The sequence below is a fragment of the Mya arenaria genome, chromosome 13 (assembly GCF_026914265.1).
Source record: "Mya arenaria isolate MELC-2E11 chromosome 13, ASM2691426v1".
NCBI lineage: Eukaryota > Metazoa > Mollusca > Bivalvia > Myida > Myidae > Mya > Mya arenaria.
Window position 1 is genome coordinate 29,314,321 of NC_069134.1, and position 25,860 is coordinate 29,340,180.

The following is a 25,860-nucleotide window of genomic DNA, read 5'->3' on the forward strand; positions in this document are numbered from 1 at the left end:
ATAACTATCAACAGAGATTGTTATAGCTGATTTTTGTCAAAGCTATGAAATACCTGGGGGTCTGTTTGTGTATGAATGATTCATGCCCTAAACAGGGTAAATGGGCTAATAGCCCATTTAAATATATTTCTTATTGTTTATTATATAAATGCAACTGAAGGTCCGACAAGAGTTATTATTTATCTTCGGCTTGAGTTCGACTCAAACAAAATGACTGTTAGAATACCAAAAGACAAAAATGATGCACTGGTTTCAATCATCAAGTATTTCATGCCAAAACGGAAAGTCCAGCCCAAATACAATGTTTACAACTGTATAATCATCTCATCCTTAAAAAGCTATTGATCCAGATTTTAGGATAAATCCTGAACTTTAGAACCCGTGTCTAAACATATATAGCTGAGCCAATTTTGGTTATATATCTACTGTCAACGTAAGATGAGTACATCATTCAAAGTTTTGCATAAAAAACAATGGGCAAAATAAAATAAGAAATCTTACTGTTGCCCTTGTGCTGCCCATATCCTCAAATGTAGCTGAAGAGAGGTTCGAGGAAAGACCGAGACCAGCACTCAAATCGGCACCAGGGGCAGCGAACTCTGTCAGGCCTTGCTGTATTGCTCGCTGCTGGTCTTGAAGGTGCTGTACCCTGGTCTTTGTCTGTTTGGAATAAACATGCCAAATTTTTTATTTTATAATTTCTACCAAGCAAACAGTATTGAACTCATTTTACAAAGCTTTTGTCATTATCCCAGCTAAAATAAATTGGTAATGTCCAAATGTAATGGAAACAAGAGATGCAAACTACAGTTATCTAACTTGGTTAATCAAGTAGGTTGGATGGTTGAGTACCATTTTATAAAGTCTCAATGCAATACCTCAAGTAGTTGCTGAGATATTAACCTATGTGTGCTTGCACGCAAAACCTTAACCAAGGGGTGAAGCCGATGCCGACACTTGGGTGAGTAGTATAGCTCTCCTTTTTCTTCGAATAGTCGAGCTAAAAATATAAAAAAGGTCCACATAAGAACCTGTTGGTATTAATTTTTATCATAATGGATTATCATATCATACCGTTGTTGTTTTTTAATTTTAATTTAATTTGACATTAATTCAATAAAAATTAAGACAATATACAAATACTTTATAAAAGCATGCAAATAATCGATTATTAATCAATCATTGACCAGTTTTTAATCACCGATACTCAATAGTAATATTTGGTCTGATTCCCCCACTACACCTACCATAGAATCTCCTATACCTGATAAGCCTTTAGATAGACATATATTTGTTACTTAAATAACACTTTTATCTGAACAGTTTTATCTGAGTTTTCAAGTAATCAGCGGTATGTTAGCAATACTGATTGACCCTTCCAATTCCCAACCCCTTATCTTTAGTTTCTCCACAACCTTAGTAGCGTGTTAGAGGATGCCTTTTTATCTCTGACTTTTTACCTCCACCTATTACAATCTTCAACCATTGCACATCTGCTTCAAGATCCCAAACTATTCCTTAACCGATCCCTACTCACACCCATACACTCATGTGTCCTCAAACACAACTAATAGAACTGTCTTTTGTTTAATATTTTGACAGCTGTTTGGAAGTTGGCCTTTCTGGTATTCCACATTCTTTTTAACATTCCCAAACTCCCAACAAAACATCCCCTTACCTGATTGACTTGAAAGAGTCAGTGACTTTGACAGCATGCTGTTCTAGCTTGGTTTTCCCGGAATCCCCTTTCTGTTCAAGAAAATTACTGCCTTATCCACAAACCTAAAATCCCAACCTAACATGCCTGTACCTAATAAACTTTTTAGATCACATCTTTGCTGTCCAAGTTGACAGGTTTTCTGCACAGGTAATTTCCTGCCATCAACATACCCAAAGTCCCAACCTAACATCCCCATACCTGATTAACTTGTAAGATCACATCTTTCTGTGACTTTGACAACTGTTCTAGCTGGGTTTTCCCGGCTTCCACTTTCTGTTCCAATGTATTTTCCTCCTCACGCAGCTTCTGTAGCTCAATACGAAGCTTGTTCAACTCCTCATCTTGTTCCTAGATGAAGTAAAACACACAGGTATGATAACAGAAAAACAATCCCAAACATGAATATTGACGCAAAATTTATGATGGATTCAGTCCAAGAGCAGGGTTCCCGCTTGCTATTGCCATATTTGAGATAAAATTCCGCAAGTGGCAGTAGTTTTTCCAAATCTGGCTATTTTACCAAATCTGGCCTATTTTTTGTATATTTCACTTTATAATGATGTAAGCGGCCTTTTGAACCTAAGCGGCCTGCACTAGAGCATGACAATCAAATTTCACTGGCAGCGCTGCATAACATCAAGGGGGTAGAATGGGCTTAGAACCCTGTTAAAATTGTTTTCAAAGCCATTTATATTCAAGCCATTTATATCCATTTCAAGGTACTTCTTAGTATTTATAATGCAATATAAGTCAAGCAAAGAGAAAAACTTAACAAATGCACTATAGTCTGATCTTGAAAGCAAGCTAAATCCTGATTTATGAATCAGGGATTTATGAATACTGATTTTGATTTACTATGAACACATGAGCAAATTTTGAGTGGTGAAAAAAAGTTTCAAAGTGATACGCCAATGCTAGTTGTTGCTGTTTTTTTTTAAGTCAACCTAGGGGTATCACATAACAATTATTAAAGCCAAACTTATTAGGCTTGCTATACATGTCCATATTGTCTCTGAGAACATATGTACCAAGTTTTATTTGAATATCTTTAAACATTTGTTAAGCTATTGCCAAGATCAATGAATCTGCATACCAGCTTAGATGCTATTGACACCACAATTATGAAAATACCTCACCATTTTTCACCAACAAACAGACAAGCTAAGAAAGGTCATTTCCATTCTTACCCCTCAACATATAAATAAGGCTTTAAGGACAATCTAAAAAGAGAATTGGAAGATGGAAATGAATAACAGTATATCGCAATATTCCTACAAATGGTATTTCCATTTTTAGGAGTCTTTTCTATAAAATGACCAAGTCTTACCAAAGCCGATTTCTGTTGGTTTTCTATTTGGCTGTTCAAGCTATTGATCTGAAAATTAAACATGCGAAAGATTTAATACCAAGAAGAGCTAGAGAGATAATACATGTAGTTACTGCACCCTTTACTCGATTAATTAAAGTTACACACAACAAGTGTGAACAGCGAGTTATGTATACTTTCAATAACAAGGGTTGGGTGTAGTATTATTACATGGAATGAGTCGATTGCTCAGAACTTTCTTCAAGTAAACAACGTGATAAAGAACATCGTTGTTAACTTTTAAGTGGGAAATATTTGATTATTCCCTCATGGATTAAATTAATGTGCTGCTAAAAAGTTGTCTCAAATCTTGTTAAAATACTGCAGATCACTAGCGCAGTGGTCTAAATTAACACAAGCCCGCAAGCCCTTCACTGGTAAAATGTCTTCCGGGCTTGCTCAAATTCTGAACTTTATATAGCAGGGCTTGTTCAATTTTTTTATGCCAAGCAATAATATAAGAATTGGGCTTGTTCATCCTCAAGTCTAATTTCAATGACTGCTAGTGTATACATTAAACATTGAGAGCTGTAAATATTTGAAAGTTAACAACGATGACTTTAACAATGTCGTTAACTTTCACAAAGTTCTAAACAATCAGCCCAATGTTGTCGATAAAACGTCAAACTGTTCACGCTTACCATGCAATAAGTAGAGTGCATATATTGCAATATTGTTGTTATTTATCTGCATGCTACTTACTGAATGGTAGTTTCTGTTATAAGAATGTTTTGATAAAATGATAACACTCAGCTATATGATCAGGGTTCTCAATAAGTTTCGGTTAAACCGTCTCAAATGGTAAAGTAACCGACCAGCTTCTACTTATTCTACTGAAAATTCATTTAGTTTTCCAAATTTGAACCGGCCCTATTGCCATTTGAACCGTCCATTTTGGCCGGCAGCCGGTTCTTATTGAGAACACTGTATGATACAGGTGAAACTTGATTCACATCCACTACATGAATCTCTATTGTCATGATGAACATGAGTACCAAGTTCAGGTAAAATATCTCCAACAAATGTGAGTCCTATCCATACATCGTGGCAATCATTACACCAAGGATAATACACTGTGGACAGACAATAAAATTTGATTACTTAAAAAAAAAATGAAGTACAAATCAATGTCTGTTGTGAATCACAGTAAATAAAACATGATACTTTCATAAATAAATGATTCACCCATATGTAACATGATGTATAAAAACAACATACCTGTTTTTGTTCATCTTCGCATTTTTGTTTGATTTCCCGAACTGTTGTCTCCAGATCCATTTTCTGAAAAATGATGGTCAATAAATGGCACAGAAAACGTGTTTCCTATTTTATTTCTTGACAAATACTTTAAAAATGACATTTGAAAACATTGAACTGTTCTATCAGATTTCAGTCCCCTGAGACTAAGTTGTTATAATGTCAACTTCCCATTAGCCCTCATTTTAAGTTCATTTCTTCCTCAAAACTGATTACATTTTCCACAAGCTGACTTGAAACCTTCTTCGCTTTGTTTTTCTAATAATTCAATGAAAACTACAGGGACAAGCTAAGTAGTCAATAACACAAATACAAGCCCTGTTTAGAGGCAAGCCTACGGAATTATCTATAATTCAAGGGTGATAACCCTTGACTGACAAGGGATATGGCTGGTTATTTAACTTGTCCGAGATTTTATGCCCATACACATTTTGACTAAAATTGGTGATGATTGGACAAAAGTTCCTAAAGTTAGTGATCAGACAAGACCAATTTGAGGTTATTTCTTTAATTAAAGGGCGATAACTCTCTACTGACTAGAGCTATATGGCTGGTTATCAAACTTGTCTGATTTAATGTCAATACACATTCTGACCAAATTTGGTGATGATTCGGATTGGACAAAAGTTTCTAAAATTATTGAGCAGACAAGACCAATTTTACATAATTTGATAATTAAAGGGCAATAACTCTAGAGAACCTAGAGCTATATGGCTGGTTATCATTTTTTTCTAAGATAGTGTGCCCATTTACATTTTGACTAAGTTTAGTGATGATTGGAGAAAGCCTTCAAAAAATATTGAACTGACAAGACCAATTTGAGGTAAATTCTATAATTAAAGGGTGATAACTCTTGAGTGACAAGAGCAATTCACTGGTTATCACACTTGTCTGAGATCATATGCAGTTACACATATAGTGCACTTACACATTTTGACCAAATTTGGTGGTGATTAGAAAAAGGCTTCTAAAGTTAATGAGCAGACAAGACAACAAACTGGATGCTGCAAGCCTGCCCACACGTTCGAGCGCCACAGTGCTGCAGGTAAAACTATAATACATCCCTTTTTTAAAACAGGCATATAAAAACTGCTTGTTTCAGTGTCAGATTGCAAAGTCCTTAATAGATAGAGCACCAAAAGATACACTTCACTCGAATTAGTGTTCACGAGGTAAAAATACATCACTCATCAGTGAAATTGTGGCCTAGCTCTGTGCATGCTGACTTTAGGTCATAATTTAGGTCTGTGAACGGGCTAAAATTTAAAAAAAGTGAAAAATATCATTGATAATTCTCTACAAACTAAAGATCTTAGATCTTAGGCATCCTCAAGGTAAAACTTTCCTTAAGCTCATATCTTGTTACAAATTCCATTAGAGCGCCAAGGACCTCATACGCATCTGTATTCTGTGCCTCTGTTACATTGTTCAACTCCTTTTCCTTTTCTTATTTTTATATTTAGTTTAACTTATGCTTATATTTCCACAAAAGCTCACACTTTACTCAAACTTCCATTCTATCAAGCTTACCTTTTCTTCAAGCTCATCAAGGACCTTCTGTGCATCTATTTTCTGTGCCTCTAGCTGATGCAGTGTACCAGTCACATTGTTCAACTCCTTCTCCAGACGCTGGACTTCCACCTGGCATAACCGGATGTCCGCCTGCTGCTGTTGTTGCTCAGCCTCAAGTTTTAACTTCTCCCTGGAGATTTGAAATAGATTTTCATTTAGTCTATATAGATCAAACTTGAATACTTCAGTACAATTGTGGAGACAGCTTTAAGCTCATGATATGGATCACTCTCAGTTTATAAGAGACCAATTCTGGTGTTCTTCTTGATGCTAAAAGAATGAGTCCCGTGTGGTACTCAAAGCAACAACTGACATGTACTGGATAGGAGGCAGATACCTATATCTTTTCACAAACCTCATCCTCTACAACAGTCAAGCCCTGTTGGATTGAACTTCTAGGGACCAGCGAAAATACATCAAGCCTTGAGCCAATCGCAAATTTTTACCTTCAGAATAATGAAAACTGTCCTTTGAGTCTACTTCGAGCCAACGATGAATTTGAGCCAAACAAATTTGAGCCAACGGCGTTTGACTGTGTTTTTATTTTAGAAGGATCTCTTTGATGAAGAGCAGGAATTTTTACGGGCATCAATAGTTTTTCATTTTTGTATCATTGAGGTTAAGCACCTCTACTTTGTTGTACGAACACATTCAGGCATGGAGCTTCTCATTCTACTTTGTTTGCAGGAAGATCTGATGATCACTTGAAATGTACATGGGTATATTGTGAATGATAAGGATTTATGATTTCATAAATTGCTATTTATATCCCATCCAAAAAGGTGAAGGGTTCAAATGATGTTTGTGGTATATTTTGTCCAGATGGAAATACTTTTAAAAAAGAAACATATAGAAAATACACATTTTTATAACACTACAGCAGCACCATGGGATAATTGATAAAAAAATTTTTTATAACAAAATGAAATTGATAAAAGTTTGTGGTATTGGTGAGATCCCAACCTACACCGTTAAAGACTTCATGCTCCACAGCCAAGAGTGCTAATGACTGAGCTACTCATGATAACACAAAATTTTACTTAAATCTCCAATACCATTTACTGGGGTATCTGACTATGAAAAGAAAAAAGCTACAGAGAATGCACTTATCATATCCAAGATGTTGTTTTACTGGCATTATTTTGGAAATGCCTAGAATGGGCATAGACATGGTCATTATTTCATTTACTTATATAATATATCTATCTTTTGCCCACTTATTGTTCATCACGATCAATACTTAAATTAAAGCTGTCATCTTTATACCACTTAGGCACTTGTGTCTTACTTATACGGACCAAAGAACACTATTACTTATTCCATAGCATTTCTAAATTATTCCTATTTTTCTAAAAGAAGTGCTTAAGCCTATTGCATGAATATTCTCCCAGCCTTGGATGACATCTATGATATGCATGACCAAACAAAAGAGAGATATGCATAAGTAACATTTCATAAACATTGTGTAACCGATAACTTATGAACAGTTGATATAATGCTGATATTGAAATATGATCGCCTTTGATTAATTCAATTCATTTAAGTGTTATGAATATGGTGGTATTACTGTGACAGTTCAATTTTATACCTGATTGCTTATGAAAGTATGTGCACCAGTCAATTGTACCCCCCCCCCCCCCCCAGGTCTGGGGGTATGCCGGGGATAGCCGGGGAAATAGGCAGTGTTTTTACCTTCCAGGTGGCCCTGAAGTGCTAAGTGAATGCAGTGGTTTTGTCTTCGGGCATTTGGCGGGGATTTTATCAGCACTTCGCCAACGCAGGGCGGGGATTTTACCCGCGCTTTGCTGGACCAAAAGTCAAAAGTCCCTGCAATTCCCGGGACCTGGGGGGGGGGACTGTTAAACCAATCCGGTAATTTACTAGTCACATGATAACCCAGGTGGACCCTGGACAACCACATGCACATATATACTAATGGCCAAAAGTCTTGTCCGGTATGGGTTTGATTTATGCCTTGCAAATCCTCAATGCCAATTTTCAACACATTACTGTACCGGCAGTACAGGCTCAAATTCCAAAATTATTTTTTCATTGAATGCATATTAATGTCCCTTTTCCATCGATACCAAATTTATAATTGTGCGTGTGCGATATAAAACAAAACAGATATTGTAGATTTTGTACACCGGACAAAACTTTTGGATATTGTAGTTTTTGTAGACCGGACAAGACTGTTGGCCATTAGTATTATATTAGAATCGAATTAAATATTCCATTGATAAAATAGATAGATTATTGGAATGGGTTAGAATCGAATTAAGCATCATTTCAAATACTGGAGATAGCTATATGTTCACATTAGGGATTGCACTTAGTTTTGGAGACCAACACTTGTGTTCTTCTAGAGCTCTCTTCTTCATAACTCTCATATGCATGACATAAACAGCTTTAGAGCAGGTGCATTATAAACAAAATGCCCTTATTTAATGCTTTTCATAGGAACATATTGCATATATCTTATCAAGTCAAATCGTCTACTATATATTTTCATTTGGGACTGAACATTTTGATGAAGACCAAGATTTGCTAATGGCATAAATATGTTTGCATATTTGTTCATTAAGGTGAAGTTTCTCTACGGCTTTGTATTAATACATTCAGGCACATTCGGGAGCTAAATTTTTCATGCACACTAGACATGCAGGCATATTTCCATTGAATTTGGCCATGCTGTCAAATTCTATCTGGCAACCCCCATACCAGATGAGTCACATGCACCAAGGCGCCACTTCTTATCTCTTTTATTATGTTCTTTATAAACATGATATCATGATGTTGCAATACAGTGAAATTATATTTATATACTTTTTAAGAAATATAGTAAAAAAAAATCTTGTACAAACATAAAGGCCTTTTTTCAGATTTTTTTTTATGTAAACATTCATCTTAAATTACTATTTGTCATCAAGCCAGTTACAAAAATAATGTTGCAAGCCCTTTTTGGTGAAAGACTTCAAAAATTGTATTTTTTTTAAAGTAAATTTTTACACAAATGGATAATTGAAGTTATATATGCAAGAAAAAAAAATCAATCATGTGCTTCCTGTCCAGTGCCGAAGAATCTGACCCTCGCGATCGCTTGTAGGCGGTAACTCGGCAAGCCTCGATCATTACCGTCTTCATCACTTGCCCACTGGATCAGAATTTCAGATTTGGACCAGAAGCACATGATAGATATTAATAATCTGACTAAAGGGCAAAGCCTTCCTTATTCTCATCATGGCAGCTGTCTACCAGATAACTTATGAAACTTATCAGACATATGCTATAGTTGAATTATGATTATGTCCTAATAATACCGTAAACAAGAGCTGCATGGCTACAGTTGCACACAGAAGTCTACTATAAGTGTCCCAAGGAGAGTAGGAAAAGGATAATTACCACTAAAAACAAATCTATTATACATAACTAGGCCCATAAACACCAGCATTGCTGGCCAACGCACCTTTTTAGACATCTTCATACTCTAGGCTATTAATTACTTATATTACTGTATTGAAAATTTGGTCAAGTAGTCAGAATAATATAGTGCTCTTTTTTGATGTCATTAACCTATTTCTATTGCAATTCTTAATATCTTCTTAGTTTACAGTCAAGACACTCATTCACATATTGGGATTTTTATTGCCTTAAAAAGGAAAAGCTTTAAAATTCAAAGTATTATCTACTGTAACATTATATTTTGACTCAATATATGGTTAGGCGATCTTCAATTTGATTTTCAATATGGCTAGGTCTATAAAACAAGAACACCGCCCCGGGTGCTGAACGCTTGTCTGATTTTATCCTTTTACGGTAATTTATTTCATTTTGTACATTTGATAGTGAACAGGTATTCAAAAGTTTGAAAGTGATAGCTGTGATAGTTTGCTTGTAAGTGACCCAAGCATCAAAAAAATCAGACTAGCTAAAATTACCAAGTCCAAAATTACTAAAATATCCCCCACCCTCCCCCTGCCCTTCCAAATGTGTAACTTAAAAACCTGTTTGCTATACTGAAGGCATTATCTATGTATTGTCTTTGAAAAAAATGAAATCAATCCAACAAAAATTAAGAAGCTATGATGTCCATTTCTCAAAATCAACCAAAATTTATGTTTTTTACCCAACAAAATAGGTGAGACTTATCATCTTTAAAGTACAATGTGAAGAAGGATATTAAATGAACAAGTTCCCCAAGTTTCAAAGTGATAGCTCTGATAGTTTCCATGTACTATTAGTGACCTAAACGCACAACTTAACCAACGCCTTCAACTCGCAGACGACAATCAAGTGTCGACAATAGCTCGTCATTTTTTTTCAAATATCAGACAAGCTAATAAATGTTGTAAATATATTACTTCTCAAGAATAGGTTTTTGAATGCATTTGCTTTCATTTTTTAAACTATTTTTATCCCAAATTTCTTATCTAAATCACACTCTTTAATGACAAATTTACAGCAAACTTCTGATTTTCAAATTTGCTAAAGGCAATGTGTTATTCTGCAATAATTGAAATAATGAGCTTATTTGTCCCAATTTTTAAATTTAAATATATGGCACCAATCGCCGTAAAACAGCCTTCCGAAATAATAAAGCAATTTTTTGCACACTAAATTTAACGAACACAGTAAAGAATGAAACTTCACATTATGAAAAAATATAAATCAATACTAAGACGCATTGAAGGACCAAGTTTAATACAGATGGCATTGGACGTAGCTTCATTAAAATTTCATAGTTGATGCGAGGAAAAATGAAAAGTTATTGAGGCAAGAGAACAAAAGCATTAAGATTCTAATCTGTTTTGAATTTGTTTGGCAGTTGAATTTTATTTTTTGTAGAAAGGAACCCTATGGTACATTTGTGTTGTCTGTTACATGATTTTTAATTACTTTTCACCAAAGCTGAATGTTTCGTTGTATATTAATTAGAAACAATAAGGTGACTGTGTGTTTGTTTGTGTGTGTGTGTGGCGCGTTCATGCATGCTTTGAAGGGGGGGGGGGGGGGGGGGGGGAGAAACTAAAGAATTGTATCTGGTCTGAAAGAAAAACAATGGAGCACTGAAGTTCAGGAGCAAAGGAAAAGAAAATTTGTTTCCCATCTGATGCATGCCAACTCTATCAGTTATATTTAAAGAAAAAAATGGTTTATAAAAACAGTACAAGTATTTTCATTTTTTCAAGGATAAATAATTGCATTCATAATTTGAATCTTTTCAATAGACAATAAATTTAGATCAACTAAACATCTTATTAAATATTTTGATTAATTTGTACTTGATGTTAAACATTCTTAGTATTATAAGAAGGGACATGAAAATGTCACATTATTATCAATGTTCTATTATTGACAAAATTATTATAAATTTCATTGAATATGAATGGGCCACTTTTGAGAGTACGATTGGAAATAACCTACATAACCAGAGATACAATCAATGGTCTACCGTTCAAATTTATAACTAAAACTGAGGTAAAATCTGATTTATTTTTTGTTCTCATCAAATAAATCATAAATTGATACTACTATACCAATTTTGGTCCTGTAACTTGAAACAACCATATAATTTTTGTTTGGCCTAAGATAACTAACTAGCAATTATGTTTCCCCAAAGACTAAGGCCAGCGTAATCATTTTTCTATGACGAGATTGGGCACGGTGGTTATGTGTAATATTACATATGAATTATTAAATGTAGAAGCAGAGAACCAGTCAGGTAAAACACGTTTCCGAAGACTTTAATCGAAACACAGAACTGTTTGAAAGGAACTGCCATTCTCTCATTATACATACAGTGAATTATTTGTTGTGAAAATTACTAGAACACTGAAGAACTTAAGGAAGAATTGTGTTGAGAAAAGAAAAGAAAAAAAAAATAAGTGAAAAATACATGAAAGGACTTTTTTACTGAAAAATGCTCCTATTGGATAAGAATAAATAATGAAATATTTAAAACAAAAAAGGCCGAATTGAGTGACCTTTCAGTTGAGTGAAATGTGAAAATCAATCATTTAATGTTTAACTTCCGTTTTATGGATGTATTTAGTAAAACATTTGTTGAATAAAACGAAAGCTGAATCAATAGTTGGAACAAGAGATACCAGCTTCTATTTTAGATTTATATACTTGAAATGTCCATACCACATCAGAATGAAACTTATAACTGTTTATCAGGGATAGTTTATACTATAAGAAATAAAAACAATGACAAAAAAATGAAATATGTGAAGACTTTTTTTCTTAAAACAAACTGAAGTGTTAAAATGGAGATAAAAGAAAAGGTATACAAATTGTTTTCTTGAAAAGAACACTTGGTTTTTAAAACCTTAACAGAGATATGGAGTTAAAAGGAGGAAACAACACACTTTTTCTAAATGACACATTTTTGCTGAATGACACACTTCTGATGGACGACACACTTTCGCTGAACAACACACTTTCGCTGAATGACACACTTTTGTCGAACGTTACCAGCGGGAATGTTAAAGGCGCTGCGGAAGTAAGATCATGATTTGTCACTTTATAAACTCATCTATTTTGTATCTCAATCAAGTGCTTTCCCATTAAATAATTTTCAAAGAAAAATACTTCAAGTAATTTTACCATATTAACCCGTAGTTCATAATCATAAATATTTTTACTCCATTAGAATGAAATTATTGCAAATCATAGAATTTTAAAACCAAATTTAAGTTGGGCTTATGAGGATCTTTACCAATATAAAGGCTTTTCAACTGTTTAACATTAAATATTGAAGTCTCTAATTTATAAACATAACGCTTCATTTATTTTTCTCACAATATGTCGGCAAACTGCACATCCTCTCATTGCCCTCCATATTATATACCAAGTTTTATTTCAATCCCATCAGTAGAAGTTGAAGTTATTCTCTGAACAAAGGTTTGACAACGGACTAAAAATGGACAGACACAGCACTTCCTCTTATTGCAATCTATCTATATTTCAAGTTTCATTTCAATCCCTTTACCTTTTTCCACGATATGGCCCGAACAAGAACTCCTTTCGAAAGTAGATCAGAATAGATCAGATTAAGGGGTGATAACTAAAGAAATATATTGGGTAGAATAATGGTTCTTGTGCACTGCTCTTCCTCTATTATGGTCATCTATCTATATTGCAAATTTCAGCTAAAAACCCTTTAGTACTTTCCAAAATATGGCATGGACAAGCACCAATTATAAAAAAAATGGTTAAGGGAGATAACTTAATAAATATGCATGATATGATTATGGTTCTTGTGTGCTGAATTGCCTCTTATTGCCATCCATCTATAAACCAACTTTTATTTCAATCCCATCAGTTTAATTTATTCTCCAGACACGGGTATGACCGACAGACAGGTAGACAGACAATTGGATCAGGCAGGACAAAGCACCATCTATATCATCCTCCTTTTGGAGAGCATAAAAAACACTCAAATACTTAAAGTTATGATAAAGCTGTATATCTAAAAGTTTCTGAATTACCCTTTCATCAGTTGATAAAAAATTCATAGAGTATCATGCACTGTTTCATGATTGCACGTCGTTGACTGGCAAAATAAATGACGTTGATAGAAACAAATATATAATATAGACACATACATATGAACATAAAAATATTACAGACGACAAGTGATGCAATATTGTGGCATCTACATTCAACACTAAGATAGTTAGCATTTATTTTTTGTCTTTAAAATACTTTAGTTGGAGTGGGGCTAAGCCCGGGCTGCCAATTAAATTGTGTAGAAGACCGAAAAATCAACATGCACTATTACATGTAAGTTTAGTTCAAATGCAGTAAATGAAGTATCAGAAGCACTGTTTTGAGTTCATGTATCAAAAAAACTTCATTTCAGCAAGGCAACTCTAGCTCCAGTGATGGTCACTAAAACATGATTCCATTTCAGCAAAGTAACTCTAGCTCAAGTGATGGTCACTAAAACAACATTATTTCATTTCAGCAGGGCAACTCTAGCTCCAGTCATGGTCACTAAAACAACATCATTTCATTTCAGCAGGGCAACTCTAGCTCCAGTCATGGTCACTAAAACAACATTATTATTTCATTTCAGCAGGGCAACTCTAGCTCCAGTCATGGTCACTAAAACAACATTATTATTTCATTTCAGCAAGGCAACTCTAGCTCCAGTCATGGTCACTAAAACATTATTTCATTTCAGCAAAGAAACTCTAGCTTCAGTCATGGTCACTGAAACAACATTATGATTTCATTTCAGCAAGGCAACTCTAGCTCCAGTCATGGTCACTAAAACAACATTATTTCATTTCAGCAAGGCAACTCTAGCTCCAGTCATGGTCACTAAAACCACATTATTATTTCATTTCAGCAGGGCAACTCTAGCTCCAGTCATGGTCACTAAAACAACATTATTATTTCATTTCAGCAAGGCAACTCTAGCTCCAGTCATGGTCACTAAAACAACATTATTATTTCATTTCAGCAGGGCAACTCTAGCTCCAGTCATGGTCACTAAAACAACATTATGATTTCATTTCAGCAAGGCAACTCTAGCTCCAGTCATGGTCACTGAAACAACATTATTTCATTTCAGCAAGGCAACTCTAGCTCCAGTCATGGTCACTAAAACAACATTATTTTATTTCAGCAAGGCAACTCTAGCTCCAGTCATGGTCACTAAAACAACATTATTTCATTTCAGCAGGGCAACTCTAGCTCCAGTCATGGTCACTAAAACAACATTATTATTTCATTTCAGCAAGGCAACTCTAGCTCCAGTCATGGTCACTAAAACAACATTATGATTTCATTTCAGCAGGGCAACTCTAGCTCCAGTCATGGTCACTAAAACATTATTTCATTTCAGCAGGGCAACTCTAGCTCCAGTCATGGTCACTAAAACAACATTATTTCATTTCAGCAGGACAACTCTAGCTCCAGTCATGGTCACTAAAACAACATTATTATTTCATTTCATCAAGGCAACTCTAGCTCCAGTCATGGTCACTAAAACAACATTATTTCATTTCAGCAAAGTAACTAGCTCCAATGATGGATAATAAAACAACAGTATATTCATTTCAGCAGGGCAACTCAAGCTCCAATGATAGGCGCTAAAACAACATTACAATTTCATTTCAGCAGGGCAACTCCAGCTCCAATGATGGCCACTGAAACAACATTATTATTTCATTTCAGCAGGGAAACTCTAGCTCCAGTCATGGTCAGTAGAGCAACATTATGATTTCATTTCAGCAGGGCAACTCTAGCTCCAGTCATGGTCACTAAAACAACATTATTATTTCATTTCATCAGGGCAACTCTAGCTCCAGTCATGGTCACTAAAACAACATTATTATTTCATTTCAGCAGGGCAACTCTAGCTCCAGTCATGGTCACTAAAACAACATTATTATTTTATTTCAGCAGGGCAACTCTAGCTCCAGTGATGGTCACTAAAACAACATTATTATTTCATTTCAGCAGGGCAACTCTAGCTCCAGTCATGGTCACTAAAACAATATTATTTTATTTCAGCAAGGCAACTCTAGCTCTAGTCATGGTCACTAAAACAACATTATTTCATTTCAGCAGGGCAACTCTAGCTCCAGTCATGGTCACTAAAACAACATTATGATTTCATTTCAGCAAGGCAACTCTAGCTCCAGTCATGGTCACTAAAACAACATTATGATTTCATTTCAGCAGGGCAACTCTAGCTCCAGTCATGGTCACTAAAACATTATTTCATTTCAGCAGGGCAACTCTAGCTCCAGTCATGGTCACTAAAACAACATTATTTCATTTCAGCAGGGCAACTCTAGCTCCAGTCATGGTCACTAAAACAACATTATTATTTCATTTCATCAAGGCAACTCTAGCTCCAGTCATGGTCACTAAAACAACATTATTTCATTTCAGCAAAGTAACTAGCTCCAATGATGGTTAATAAAACAACAGTATATTTATTTCAGCAGGGCAACTCCAGCTCCAATGATAGGCGCTAAAACAACATTACAATTTCATTTCAGCAGGGCAACTCCAGCTCCAATGATGGTCACTACTACATGGGTTTTGGATTCTTTACTCTGACGAGCAAAAACATCTACTTCTTGATCTTCATCATAATTTTCATCATACTTTTTGCAATCGCGTCAGTAATGCGTCATCACAGCCAAAAAGCGAAGAAGCAGAAAAAGGAAGAAGACTATTTGCGATATTTTTACTCTGTCATGCCACACAGCCGTATCTATGGCAACCTAAGTGATCTGTTCGAAAATGAAGACAAGAATGGGTCGTGTAAATTGAAGCGGAAAAACACTGTCTCAGGCAGAAAAGGCAAACAAAAAAGAAATAGCAGACGCGACACCAGACGACAGTCACTGACAGATAAAATCATGAATGCTATGGGCAAGAAATATCCGTATAATCCTTACGTTTCAGAAGCGAACACATCAGAGGTTATTGAGGAAAATGAATTTCAGATCATTATTGAAAGTGATGATGATAAAGTTGAGACGAGGAGTAATCCGGAACTTAAGCTAAACTTAAAGAAAAAGAAAGTGCAGTGGAGGAAATACAGTTTTCAAAACATATCAACTAACATTTAAGTTTGTGCATATACATGGACAGACAAACATTTAATTTCACCTTGAAAGTAGTGCTCAAAACTCGTGTTCATCGAATTCATGTACATATTATGGAATATTATGTGTCTAAACTTCATAGTAAGTGCTCACAAAAGCTTTACAAGGATTTCTACTTCTTTGTCTGAATATATGATGCTAAGTTGAAGTGATGTCTGTTAATAATACATGGCTATCTTAAGTGTAGTTTTGACTGCTACTCTTATCTGAAAAACCAATTCATAGCATAGAAGCTAGGGACTCTTTTTTTGCTAGGTAATCAGTATTTTTTTTAATTTAAAGTCTATTTTGTACCACAGGCTCATGTTTTATATTTGAAGGTTTATTTGTTTGTACACTGTATCTTATTAATTTGTCAATATTTTATCATTCTTGAGGGTTTCCTTGCATGCTATGTATCCAAAATCATTGTTATTATACACTATTTATGTATCACAACTTTTTATTAGTAACAACATCTTAAAATATATTTCAATTAACAAATGAACTGTTTGTTATTCAATTATAATTTCTAATGAAATGGAGGATATAATTTTTTATTTCTGCTATAGATTTCACCAGGTGAGAAAAAAAGTACAATATTACGAATGTGTTTGCCTTCAGTGAAATATTGAAATTGATTATCACAAAGTGAAATATAATTTATACTTCAATCTTCCAACAAATGAAATTCCATTTTAATTCATGCTTAAAATATCATCAAATTCATTATCTAATTGAAATTTAATTGGTAAGTCATGCCAAATAATATCCAAATGAACTCATTATGGAAAAGACATCATTGAGATTTCTTCACACGCTGTTCGCGGTTATAACAGTGAAACTGTATTTGGATTGACTCACTGTTTCGAAAGTTGAATTCGTCAGGATTCAATTCACCATTATTTTTCAATAAACCAGGGAATAGCATGAATTAAAAAATAATTTGATAAACATTTTTTCTCCAATCCCTGATGAAAGAACATAAAAAGCCTAAAGCTTTACATTTTGATGCCTCCAAATGCTGGTATTTAGTAATTACCCTCAGTTGTTACCATCTGCAACTCCATTTCAAGGTATAATAATTCCAGAGCATATCTAGTTTTTCTCTCAGTCAAAAACAAAGCAATGTGATTTAACCTGGCAGCTAAAACCATTAAACCATTTTAGCCATTTATTTTTTTTATTTTTTTTTTGGGGGGGGGGGGGGAGCCCCGGGCCTTCAGCCTTTTTTAATTTTAATTATTAAAAAAGTAATCACATTAGTGATAAGTTTTATTACAACTAGAGTTGAAAGACATGTATGTATGGTCTCTGGCTAGATGTGCTCTAAAGTTCATTGGAATATCTTGAATGTTGATCTAGTCTTGGCCTAGGTTAAAGTTTTTGCACGCAGACAATGCCAGCTAAGCTATCAAAAACCTTGACCTTCTTTGTTAAAAAAACAGAACAGTGTCAAATGGTCAAAAATATAATCAAATCAGCAAACATCACATGAAGTCACTGCCCATTAATACAATGTAATGTGCATATCAATAGTTTATTCAAGCTTCCATTGATCTAGTTAACTTCTACATGATTTATTAATATCCTTTAGAATGCGCAATTTCAGGCTAATGTTTACTTCAATATTTTCAAAAGTATTCCATTACTTTGAAATAAAAGGGGGTTGTACACATTCATTAAATTAAGCTAAACCATTATTTGTTCAAACATGGCTGAGTTTAACCAGGATAGTAAATATTTATAAAGTCGCTTTCACAATAAAATATACCTCTTTTTCTTATTGAATAAATTTTAATGGGGAATGAATTATTAATCAACAAATTGCATAAATTATTCATAAATAAACAAAGAGCTGGCACAGAGACAGGACGTTCGAATATTCCTCGGCTTTTAAGTTTAAGGATTGTAGTTTTTTTGAAACTTGCATGGATCACTGTCAAATAAGCTTACATGCAAAACCGTAAGCAGTAAAAAAATAAAGGGTCAAAATTTGCATTATATGCAAGATAAAGTTTTCTCCCACCTCAGGTAAGTAGATTCAAAATTTGGCCATGCTGGAAATCCTTATCTTACCCGCGAACAAAGATAATACAAGTACCTGTATGGAACTCCTTTTTGGATGTCATCATAAAATTACCTGCCTTCGTCTGTAGCATCAGGACTTGTGGCGATATTTAAAATGCTAATTAACTATTTCTTGCTTCAAATGGCACCAGAAAAGTGTTGTCACGTTGCATTCAAGAAATAATGCTGCACGCTCCACAAAACAATTTAAAGAACAATTTGGCTATTAACATAATCTGAATCACTGCGCGCATATCCATGACAACCATGAATTATCACATATCTCTACACAAATTATTTTCACTACGCATAAAAGAGTTCCGGCGAAAAAATACATTTTAACTATATTTCGTTTACCCTACACTCAGGTTGGGATGAACCTATCTTACACGAGCGGCCATGGAAGATACTTCTAATCATACTTGATTGTATAAAGTCTAAATGCAATGCATGAAGTAGTTGCAGGGTAATTGACTGATATGTGCTTAAATGCAAAACCTTAATCAAATTTTTTAAGTCAAATAAGAAAGGGGAAAAAATTATATTACATTAAAAAATAGATTTATCTTATATGATTTATTAAAAAGGTTGGATGATTTGGAGCCCCTGAAAAAAGTTTCAATGCAATACATGATGTATTTACTGAGATATTGACTTAAATGTGGTTACATGCAAAACCCTCGCCTAGATTTCAAAGTCAAATATTAAACCGCCACTTTTTGCATAATATGCAATAAACAATTATCTAACTTGGTTATTCAAGTAGGTTGGCTGGTTGAATACCATTGTTAAAAGTCTCCTTTGCAATACATCAAGTATTTGCTGAGATATTAACTTATGTGTGCTTACATGCAATACTTAAGCCAAAATTTCTATGTCAAATAATAAAGGGCAATTTATTTGCATTATATGCAGGATAGAGTTATCTAACTTGATTAATTAAGTAGTTGGATAGTTGGAAACACATGTATCAAGTTTCAATGCAATACTTAATGTTTTTGGTGAGATATTGACTTAAATGTGGTTACATGCAAAACCTTTACCAGAATTTCTAAGTTGAATAAAAAAAGGGTCACTAATTTGCATTTAATGCAAAATAGAGCTATCATACTTTGTTCTTAAAGTAGATTGGATGGTTGAGTACATTGTATAAAGTCCTAATGCAATACACCAAGTAGTTGGTGATATTTCAACCTATGTGTGCTTACATGCAAAACCTTAACCAGAATTTCTTATTTGAATAATAACAAGAGCTGTCACAGAGACAGTGCGCTCAACTATTCTGCCGCTTTTCAGTGTAAGGATTGAAAAGTTTTGGCGAAACATGGATCACTGTAAAATTAGATTAGATTTCAATGCAATACATGATGTATTTGCTTAGATATTAACATAAATGTTGTTACATGCAAAAAAATTAACCAGAAATAAAGGGCCATTATTTGCAAAATACAGTTATCTAACTTGGTTATTCAAGTAGGTTGGGTGGTTGAGTACCATTGTATAAAGTCTCATTGCAATACATGAAGTAGTTGCTGAGATATTAACCTATGTGTGCTTACATGCAAAACCTTAACCAGAATTTCTAAGTCAAATAATAAAGGCCCATTATTTGCATTAAATTCAAATAAGTGTTATCTAACATCATTAATTTAGTAGGTTAGATAGTTGGGAATGCATATCTAAAGTTTCAATGCAATACATGATGTATTTACTGAGATTATGACTTAAAGGTGCTTGCATGCAAAACCTTAACCAAGGTGTGACGCTGATGCCAACACAGCCGCCAACGCGGCCGCCGACTCTTGGGTGAGTAGTATAGCTCTCCTTATTCTTCGAATAGTCCAGCTAAAAACTAATAATTTGGATTGTTTTCAAGTTAGTGTTTTTTCATTAAGTAGGTTCGATAGTTGGGAACACACATCTAATGTTTAAATGCTATACATGATGTACTTAGTGAGATAATGGAGGTGCATACATGCAAAACCTCAACCAAGGTGTGACGCAGACACCTACACTAGGGAGAGTAGTAAAGCTCTCCTTATTCTTAAAGTCGAGCTTAAAATCTGTCATTAGAATGAATGCCATTTTTGTACCAGGCACACCTTTAATATATAACTGATTATTTAACTGGACGCTCTCTTTTTCAACCATGCATACTCTTGGGATAGCTGCAGAAAGAACGTCCAGTTCGCTCTGGCTACGACGCAGTGAACCAACTTGGAAGCCAACACAGAAGAGGTAGCGACTGATCACCACTATCTGCCCTGACATCTAGAAAGTGTACCGAGATAAGGGGCTTAACACCCAGTGACAGATGGGTACCCGGATGCGGATGTTTAATTGTTTAGCAGTACATCTGTATATTTACAACTTAATATCACAAATCTACTGTTAGCACATATAAAAAAGGCCAGGAGAACTCACTTTTTGATGTCGTCTATCTCTTTCTGTATGGTGTCCAGCTCTTTGATGGCTGAAAAGTCTGCGACATGACCATATGGACCAGCACTGGTGACACCATCCTGTTCATAGATAGAAAACAAGTCATAAAACAGGGTTATGATTCACCTGAAAGCTGCAGGGCTGACACATTTTTGGCGAGATAGTTAGGGCTGCTTTAGGCCCCAAATTGGATAAATGAATGATAAGCACCTCGCCGCAGCAGCAAAACTGGCTTTTTAGGATCTCTTTTGATGGCTTTCCTGGCTTCAATTGGAAGTACACTTAAGTGTCAATAATTTCTATATAGTTCCCACATCACTTTGTAAAGCAGGGGTATAATTAGGGTTATATGTTTCACACAATGATGACAATGATACACCAGAAAGAGATGTGTTAGTAGAGCACTATTTGAGAGTACCACATAGAAGCCCTCCTTATCCGTTCTGATTTTTATGAGCTTTTGAAAAAAAATCAATCAGTCAGTTTACCAATAATAAGAAGCAGGAAAGTTAAAGACCAGCCTCCAGAGTGTCAACATGGTTTTAACAGCTCATTTCAGATGCAGTTTTTATATTTAACAACCGGAAACAAAATAGCCCTGTCATCAAGGCAGTAAAATTCAAGCCATGGGAGAGAATAAAAGGCCCTCTTTTAGCATGCTGTGGCATATGAGATGTTCTTGGAGCACACAAGATTTCATGGTATGAGAAGAGGAGAATGAAGGTGCATCTATGAATGAAAAGGGTTAATTTAGACACTGGAAACTCGAACTACACATGACCTTTACCCAGCCAAATAAGCTGTGCCATAACTGGATTATCACAATCCTTACAGCAATAACAAAAATACATATGACCATGTACTTTGGACCTAATGAACCCTAAATCAAAAGGAGTCTACTTCTGGTTACGCCAAACCTCCAAGTCAAGTTATTACTCAGACAAGTTCTGCTGTACCGACCTACCAACCAACCGACATACTGACCGACTGACATGTGCAAATCAAAATACTGCCTCTTTTTCAAAAGGGGGCATGCTTAAAGCTAATACTTACAGCAATTCCAAATGTGGCTGTGTCAGGGGCTGCCCCGGGGCGGAGTGAGGGAGGGACCAATTCAGGGGTCAACTGAGGGGGCGGGTCAATCCCCTTTATCTTCTGTTGCACAAGGTACATGGCCAGGCAAAACTGATCCAGTGTTAGTTTGCCGATACCCTTCATGTCACTTAGGTTCCTGAAATCAAAGAGTCACATTGAAGATTTATTCCATCACTTACTGTAGCTTGTTTCAAGGTTTGTCTGTTGTAGTGTTGTTGATTTTAGTAAGAAAATGGGAATAACTCAACAAAAAGAACAATTATAAAAACAGAGTTATTGGCCTTGCTATACACGTGCATACTATTCTCTCTAGCCATGTGTTCCAAGTTTCATTTGAATATCTTGATCATTCTTTGAGTTATGGATAAGTTTTCACAAAACAAAAATGACTATGACAACAACACCAATGCTTAGTAATACATTTCCTTGATTTATTCTTGGTTGGGAAACAGACAAGCTAAACTCTTGAAACAGACCTCACAAAGTGCGGACAAGCTACAGAATATGTGTGAGCAGATGACGACTCCAAAAAAACCTCACTACAAATCGTCTTGAAAACAAATAAGAAAATAATTGTTGATTTTGTGAAAAAACATTTCAAATATCAATTGATATAAATGTACACCATATCATGGCTCTAAGTTCTTCAAAAATCTAAAAGGGACTCGCTCATGGTTTGTAAAATGCACTTTTTCTTTGTTACAAAATAGAGTGTAGTGTTAAAACTAAGATACTGACTGCTGGAACCCTATTTCTTTAATACTTATATGAAAGTTTTTGTATGCATTTTCAACAGAGTAAAATAATTTGAAAGTCAGTGTATTTCTAGATACTTTTGCTTGTTAGACTCAAGATTTTTCAAACTTGTGGCCCCTATGAAGCCTTGGTATCAGATTTGACCTGATGACCAATCCATACTGGTCATAAAAAACAGAATCACATTTAGTTCTATCTGGCAAGTTAATCCCTAAGCTGAGGGATCATGTCTATACTACCCAGTCTATTCATACTCCATTGAATACCCTCGGCAAATTGACTGCCGGAACCTCGTTCTCATGAATAATTAATGAGGTGAAATCTAGACATTTGATTGGGCGCCGGAGACACACCTTAAGGAAATACGGTAATAGCTGAGGCTGGCTTAGTATGAATAATCATGCATTAAGTTTTGCTAGCCTGTTTTCCAATGGTATATTCTGTACAGTAACCTCAATAATATAGCAAACGTTCCAACCATGACCATATAATACATATATGTATTTTATCACTGGATTTTCAGTTGCCATATTCATTTTTTTTAATAATTGTCCGTTATTTCATATCATTGAATTTATTCTGATGTAAGCCAAAACATAGATCTTTGATCAATAATAAAGTTAAGACGTCTGGTGAGCGCAGGGGCTAGAGCACTCCCTCCTCACCAAGGCGACCCCGGTTCGATTCCATGGCCTGACCGCATGTGAGTTGGTTTGTGGTCACCAACCCGGAGGTGGATTTTTCCGGGTATTCCGGTTTCCCCTACAATGCAATACTCTCGCGTAGCACCACTCCAATAACCTACTTCGTATGGGCAAGAGCATTCTTAGGCAGGCCACCCTAAAGAAAGAAGCCTCGAATCACCCTCAACTCCAAAATTAAAGTGCTATATAAGCTACAAACTAAGCAGTCAGCACACCTACCATATATGAGCTAAGATATTGTTAGGCAGGCCACTCTGTAGAAATATATCCCTAATCTCCTGTCCAGACACATAGCCGTCCATATCGAGGTCTGCCTTGCGGAACATTGCCTCGTACGATACCTTGTCTGCTGGGGTAACCACCCAAGGCACCTGGCCATGACCCTAAATGAACACATACAAATGGTATAAAGTCCCAAAATCACAAACTCAAGCTCATTCTGAAAGTTCGATGTTATACTGTTTTTTGAGACTCAATATTTGGCCAGACGTTGTTTAGATGTCCTACAGCAAATAAAATTAGTGACAAATTAAAGCATAACGTATAAAACAATGCCTAGTGCTTGAATTATACCTAAAACAAAAATATTTCTGAGCATTATTAATTTTCCACAAATTTACTTCAGCTTGATTTTAGTTTATGGTTTATACTTTGGAAGTGATCTATACTGTGAAGACGGCTGAAAGATGACATGATTCAATCTCCATTTCATTTCCTGTGTAGAAACCAGTACTGGTGTTCCATCAAACCCACAACCTCTTGGGTGAGAGTCGGACACCTATACCACTACTCCACATTCATCCCTTTAGTTTGATTTACAATACTGTTATAAGCAGATATGAATCAAATATGGAACCACTCTTGAGAGAAACCAGAATTCAGGTGTCCATTCAGAGAGGCCATTAAAATAATGTCCACTTTGTCGAGCTTAAAACATAGAGAGGGAGCAACAATTTCTAAAAAAAACTTATATATTTACAGCTTACCCTGAGTGCCGGTGAGTCCGATCTAAGAGTGGGTGTATTCCTGCCACCAGGCAGGACGGATACAGCCCCAGGGGGGAGGTGCCCCTTCCTCTTTGAGGGGGGTATGAGTCCTGGGGTCAGTGTCATTGGGATTGCTTCCTTAGCCATACCCTTGTGGACCAGATGCATTGCCTGAGGGAAAAACATGGATTAATTTATAATTTATATTGTTGTTCTGATGATAATAATTGAACATCAATCAAAATGTCAACATCTAAACAATATTGAAACAAACATTTTTAGTTTTTATCTATTTTTTTTTAAAAACAAAGTTCCCTCGAACATCTCACCGAAACTAATTTGGCTTTTATATTCATCAATTTGTTATTGTCAATAAATCAATGATAGATAATTGAAAATAACAAACAAGAGACAAAAAATGCAAAGTAATTTGCAGTTATAAATTATGAAGCCAAAATGCAAAGTCAGTGAGGTGTTTGCATTGGAGTTTAAATAATTGATTATTAATCAATCATCGAATAATCTATGGTAAAATTAAGTCCAACTCCCAACACCACTTATCTTTCAAAGAAATCAGCATAACTTCAGATATTTTGATAATAAGACCAATGACTATAAATCATTATAGGACATGAATATAATTTTGACTATACGCATCATATGTGTTTCAACTGAAGATCTTGAAAGGCACCAAGGCTAAGCCTATGAAATCATACTATGCTATTTGTTTCTCTTTGAAACCTATTATATCAACAAGATAACCGTGTGGATGCCAATACATATCTGGTTTTTCAATCAACGGGCATAGCTCACCATATATTTTAACAAGAATGATTAGACTTGGTTCACAAATGGTGTTGAGCAATAAAAGCGATTACCATGTAAAAAAAATGTTAAGGTGTCCGAGCGTTTGTTTCCCAATGTTGGCACTACCGCTTAATAATAATATCCAGACTTTATAAATAAAAAACTCTGGGTAAGCTGCTTGCAAGCTCTCAATGGGTGATGCAATAGCATTTCCCGTACTTTTAAACAGGCAAAATAAAATGATACAACCAGGCAGCTGAAGGGCTTATATCATTTCTGCAATTGGATTGGTGGGAGGTTTAGGCTCCCCATGGGAGTCAAAGGGAGTTTTGATTAACTATATTTTATTTTATTTTTGTCCCTGTAGCCATCAAATCCACTGAAATCAGCCTATCCGCAAACAAATCACATCCCAGAGATAGAAATGCTCTAGAGTACTGGAGCCGAATAGTTTTCAGAATGTATAGCA

The 25,860-nt window shown here is 35.2% G+C and overlaps 2 protein-coding genes across 9 annotated transcripts in view; one reads left to right on the plus strand and one right to left on the minus strand.

The window, feature by feature from the left end:
* LOC128213781 (epidermal growth factor receptor substrate 15-like 1) overlaps positions 1-25,860 on the minus strand; it is a 53,958-nt gene that overhangs the window by 22,144 nt on the left and 5,954 nt on the right. For all 7 annotated transcript variants that reach the window (XM_052919834.1, XM_052919831.1, XM_052919830.1 and 4 more), the window contains exons 8-16: positions 24,585-24,755; positions 23,818-23,981; positions 22,097-22,274; positions 21,026-21,123; positions 5,874-6,045; positions 4,305-4,367; positions 3,048-3,095; positions 1,919-2,068; positions 502-660 (exon numbers count right to left, since the gene is read on the minus strand). In XM_052919834.1, coding sequence (XP_052775794.1) covers positions 502-660; positions 1,919-2,068; positions 3,048-3,095; positions 4,305-4,367; positions 5,874-6,045; positions 21,026-21,123; positions 22,097-22,274; positions 23,818-23,981; positions 24,585-24,755 — 1,203 coding nt within the window. The remainder of the gene's footprint in view (positions 1-501; positions 661-1,918; positions 2,069-3,047; positions 3,096-4,304; positions 4,368-5,873; positions 6,046-21,025; positions 21,124-22,096; positions 22,275-23,817; positions 23,982-24,584; positions 24,756-25,860) is intronic.
* LOC128213782 (uncharacterized) lies at positions 12,037-17,027 on the plus strand. 2 transcript variants are annotated; one of them, XM_052919837.1, is made up of 2 exons: positions 12,037-12,420; positions 15,938-17,027. In XM_052919837.1, exons 1-2 carry the CDS (start codon positions 12,259-12,261, stop codon positions 16,514-16,516), a joined length of 741 nt encoding a protein of 246 aa, XP_052775797.1. In that variant the 5' UTR covers positions 12,037-12,258; the 3' UTR covers positions 16,517-17,027. The 2 variants fall into 2 exon arrangements, with proteins under 2 accessions (XP_052775797.1, XP_052775798.1); XM_052919838.1 differs by having other exon boundaries at positions 15,941-17,027.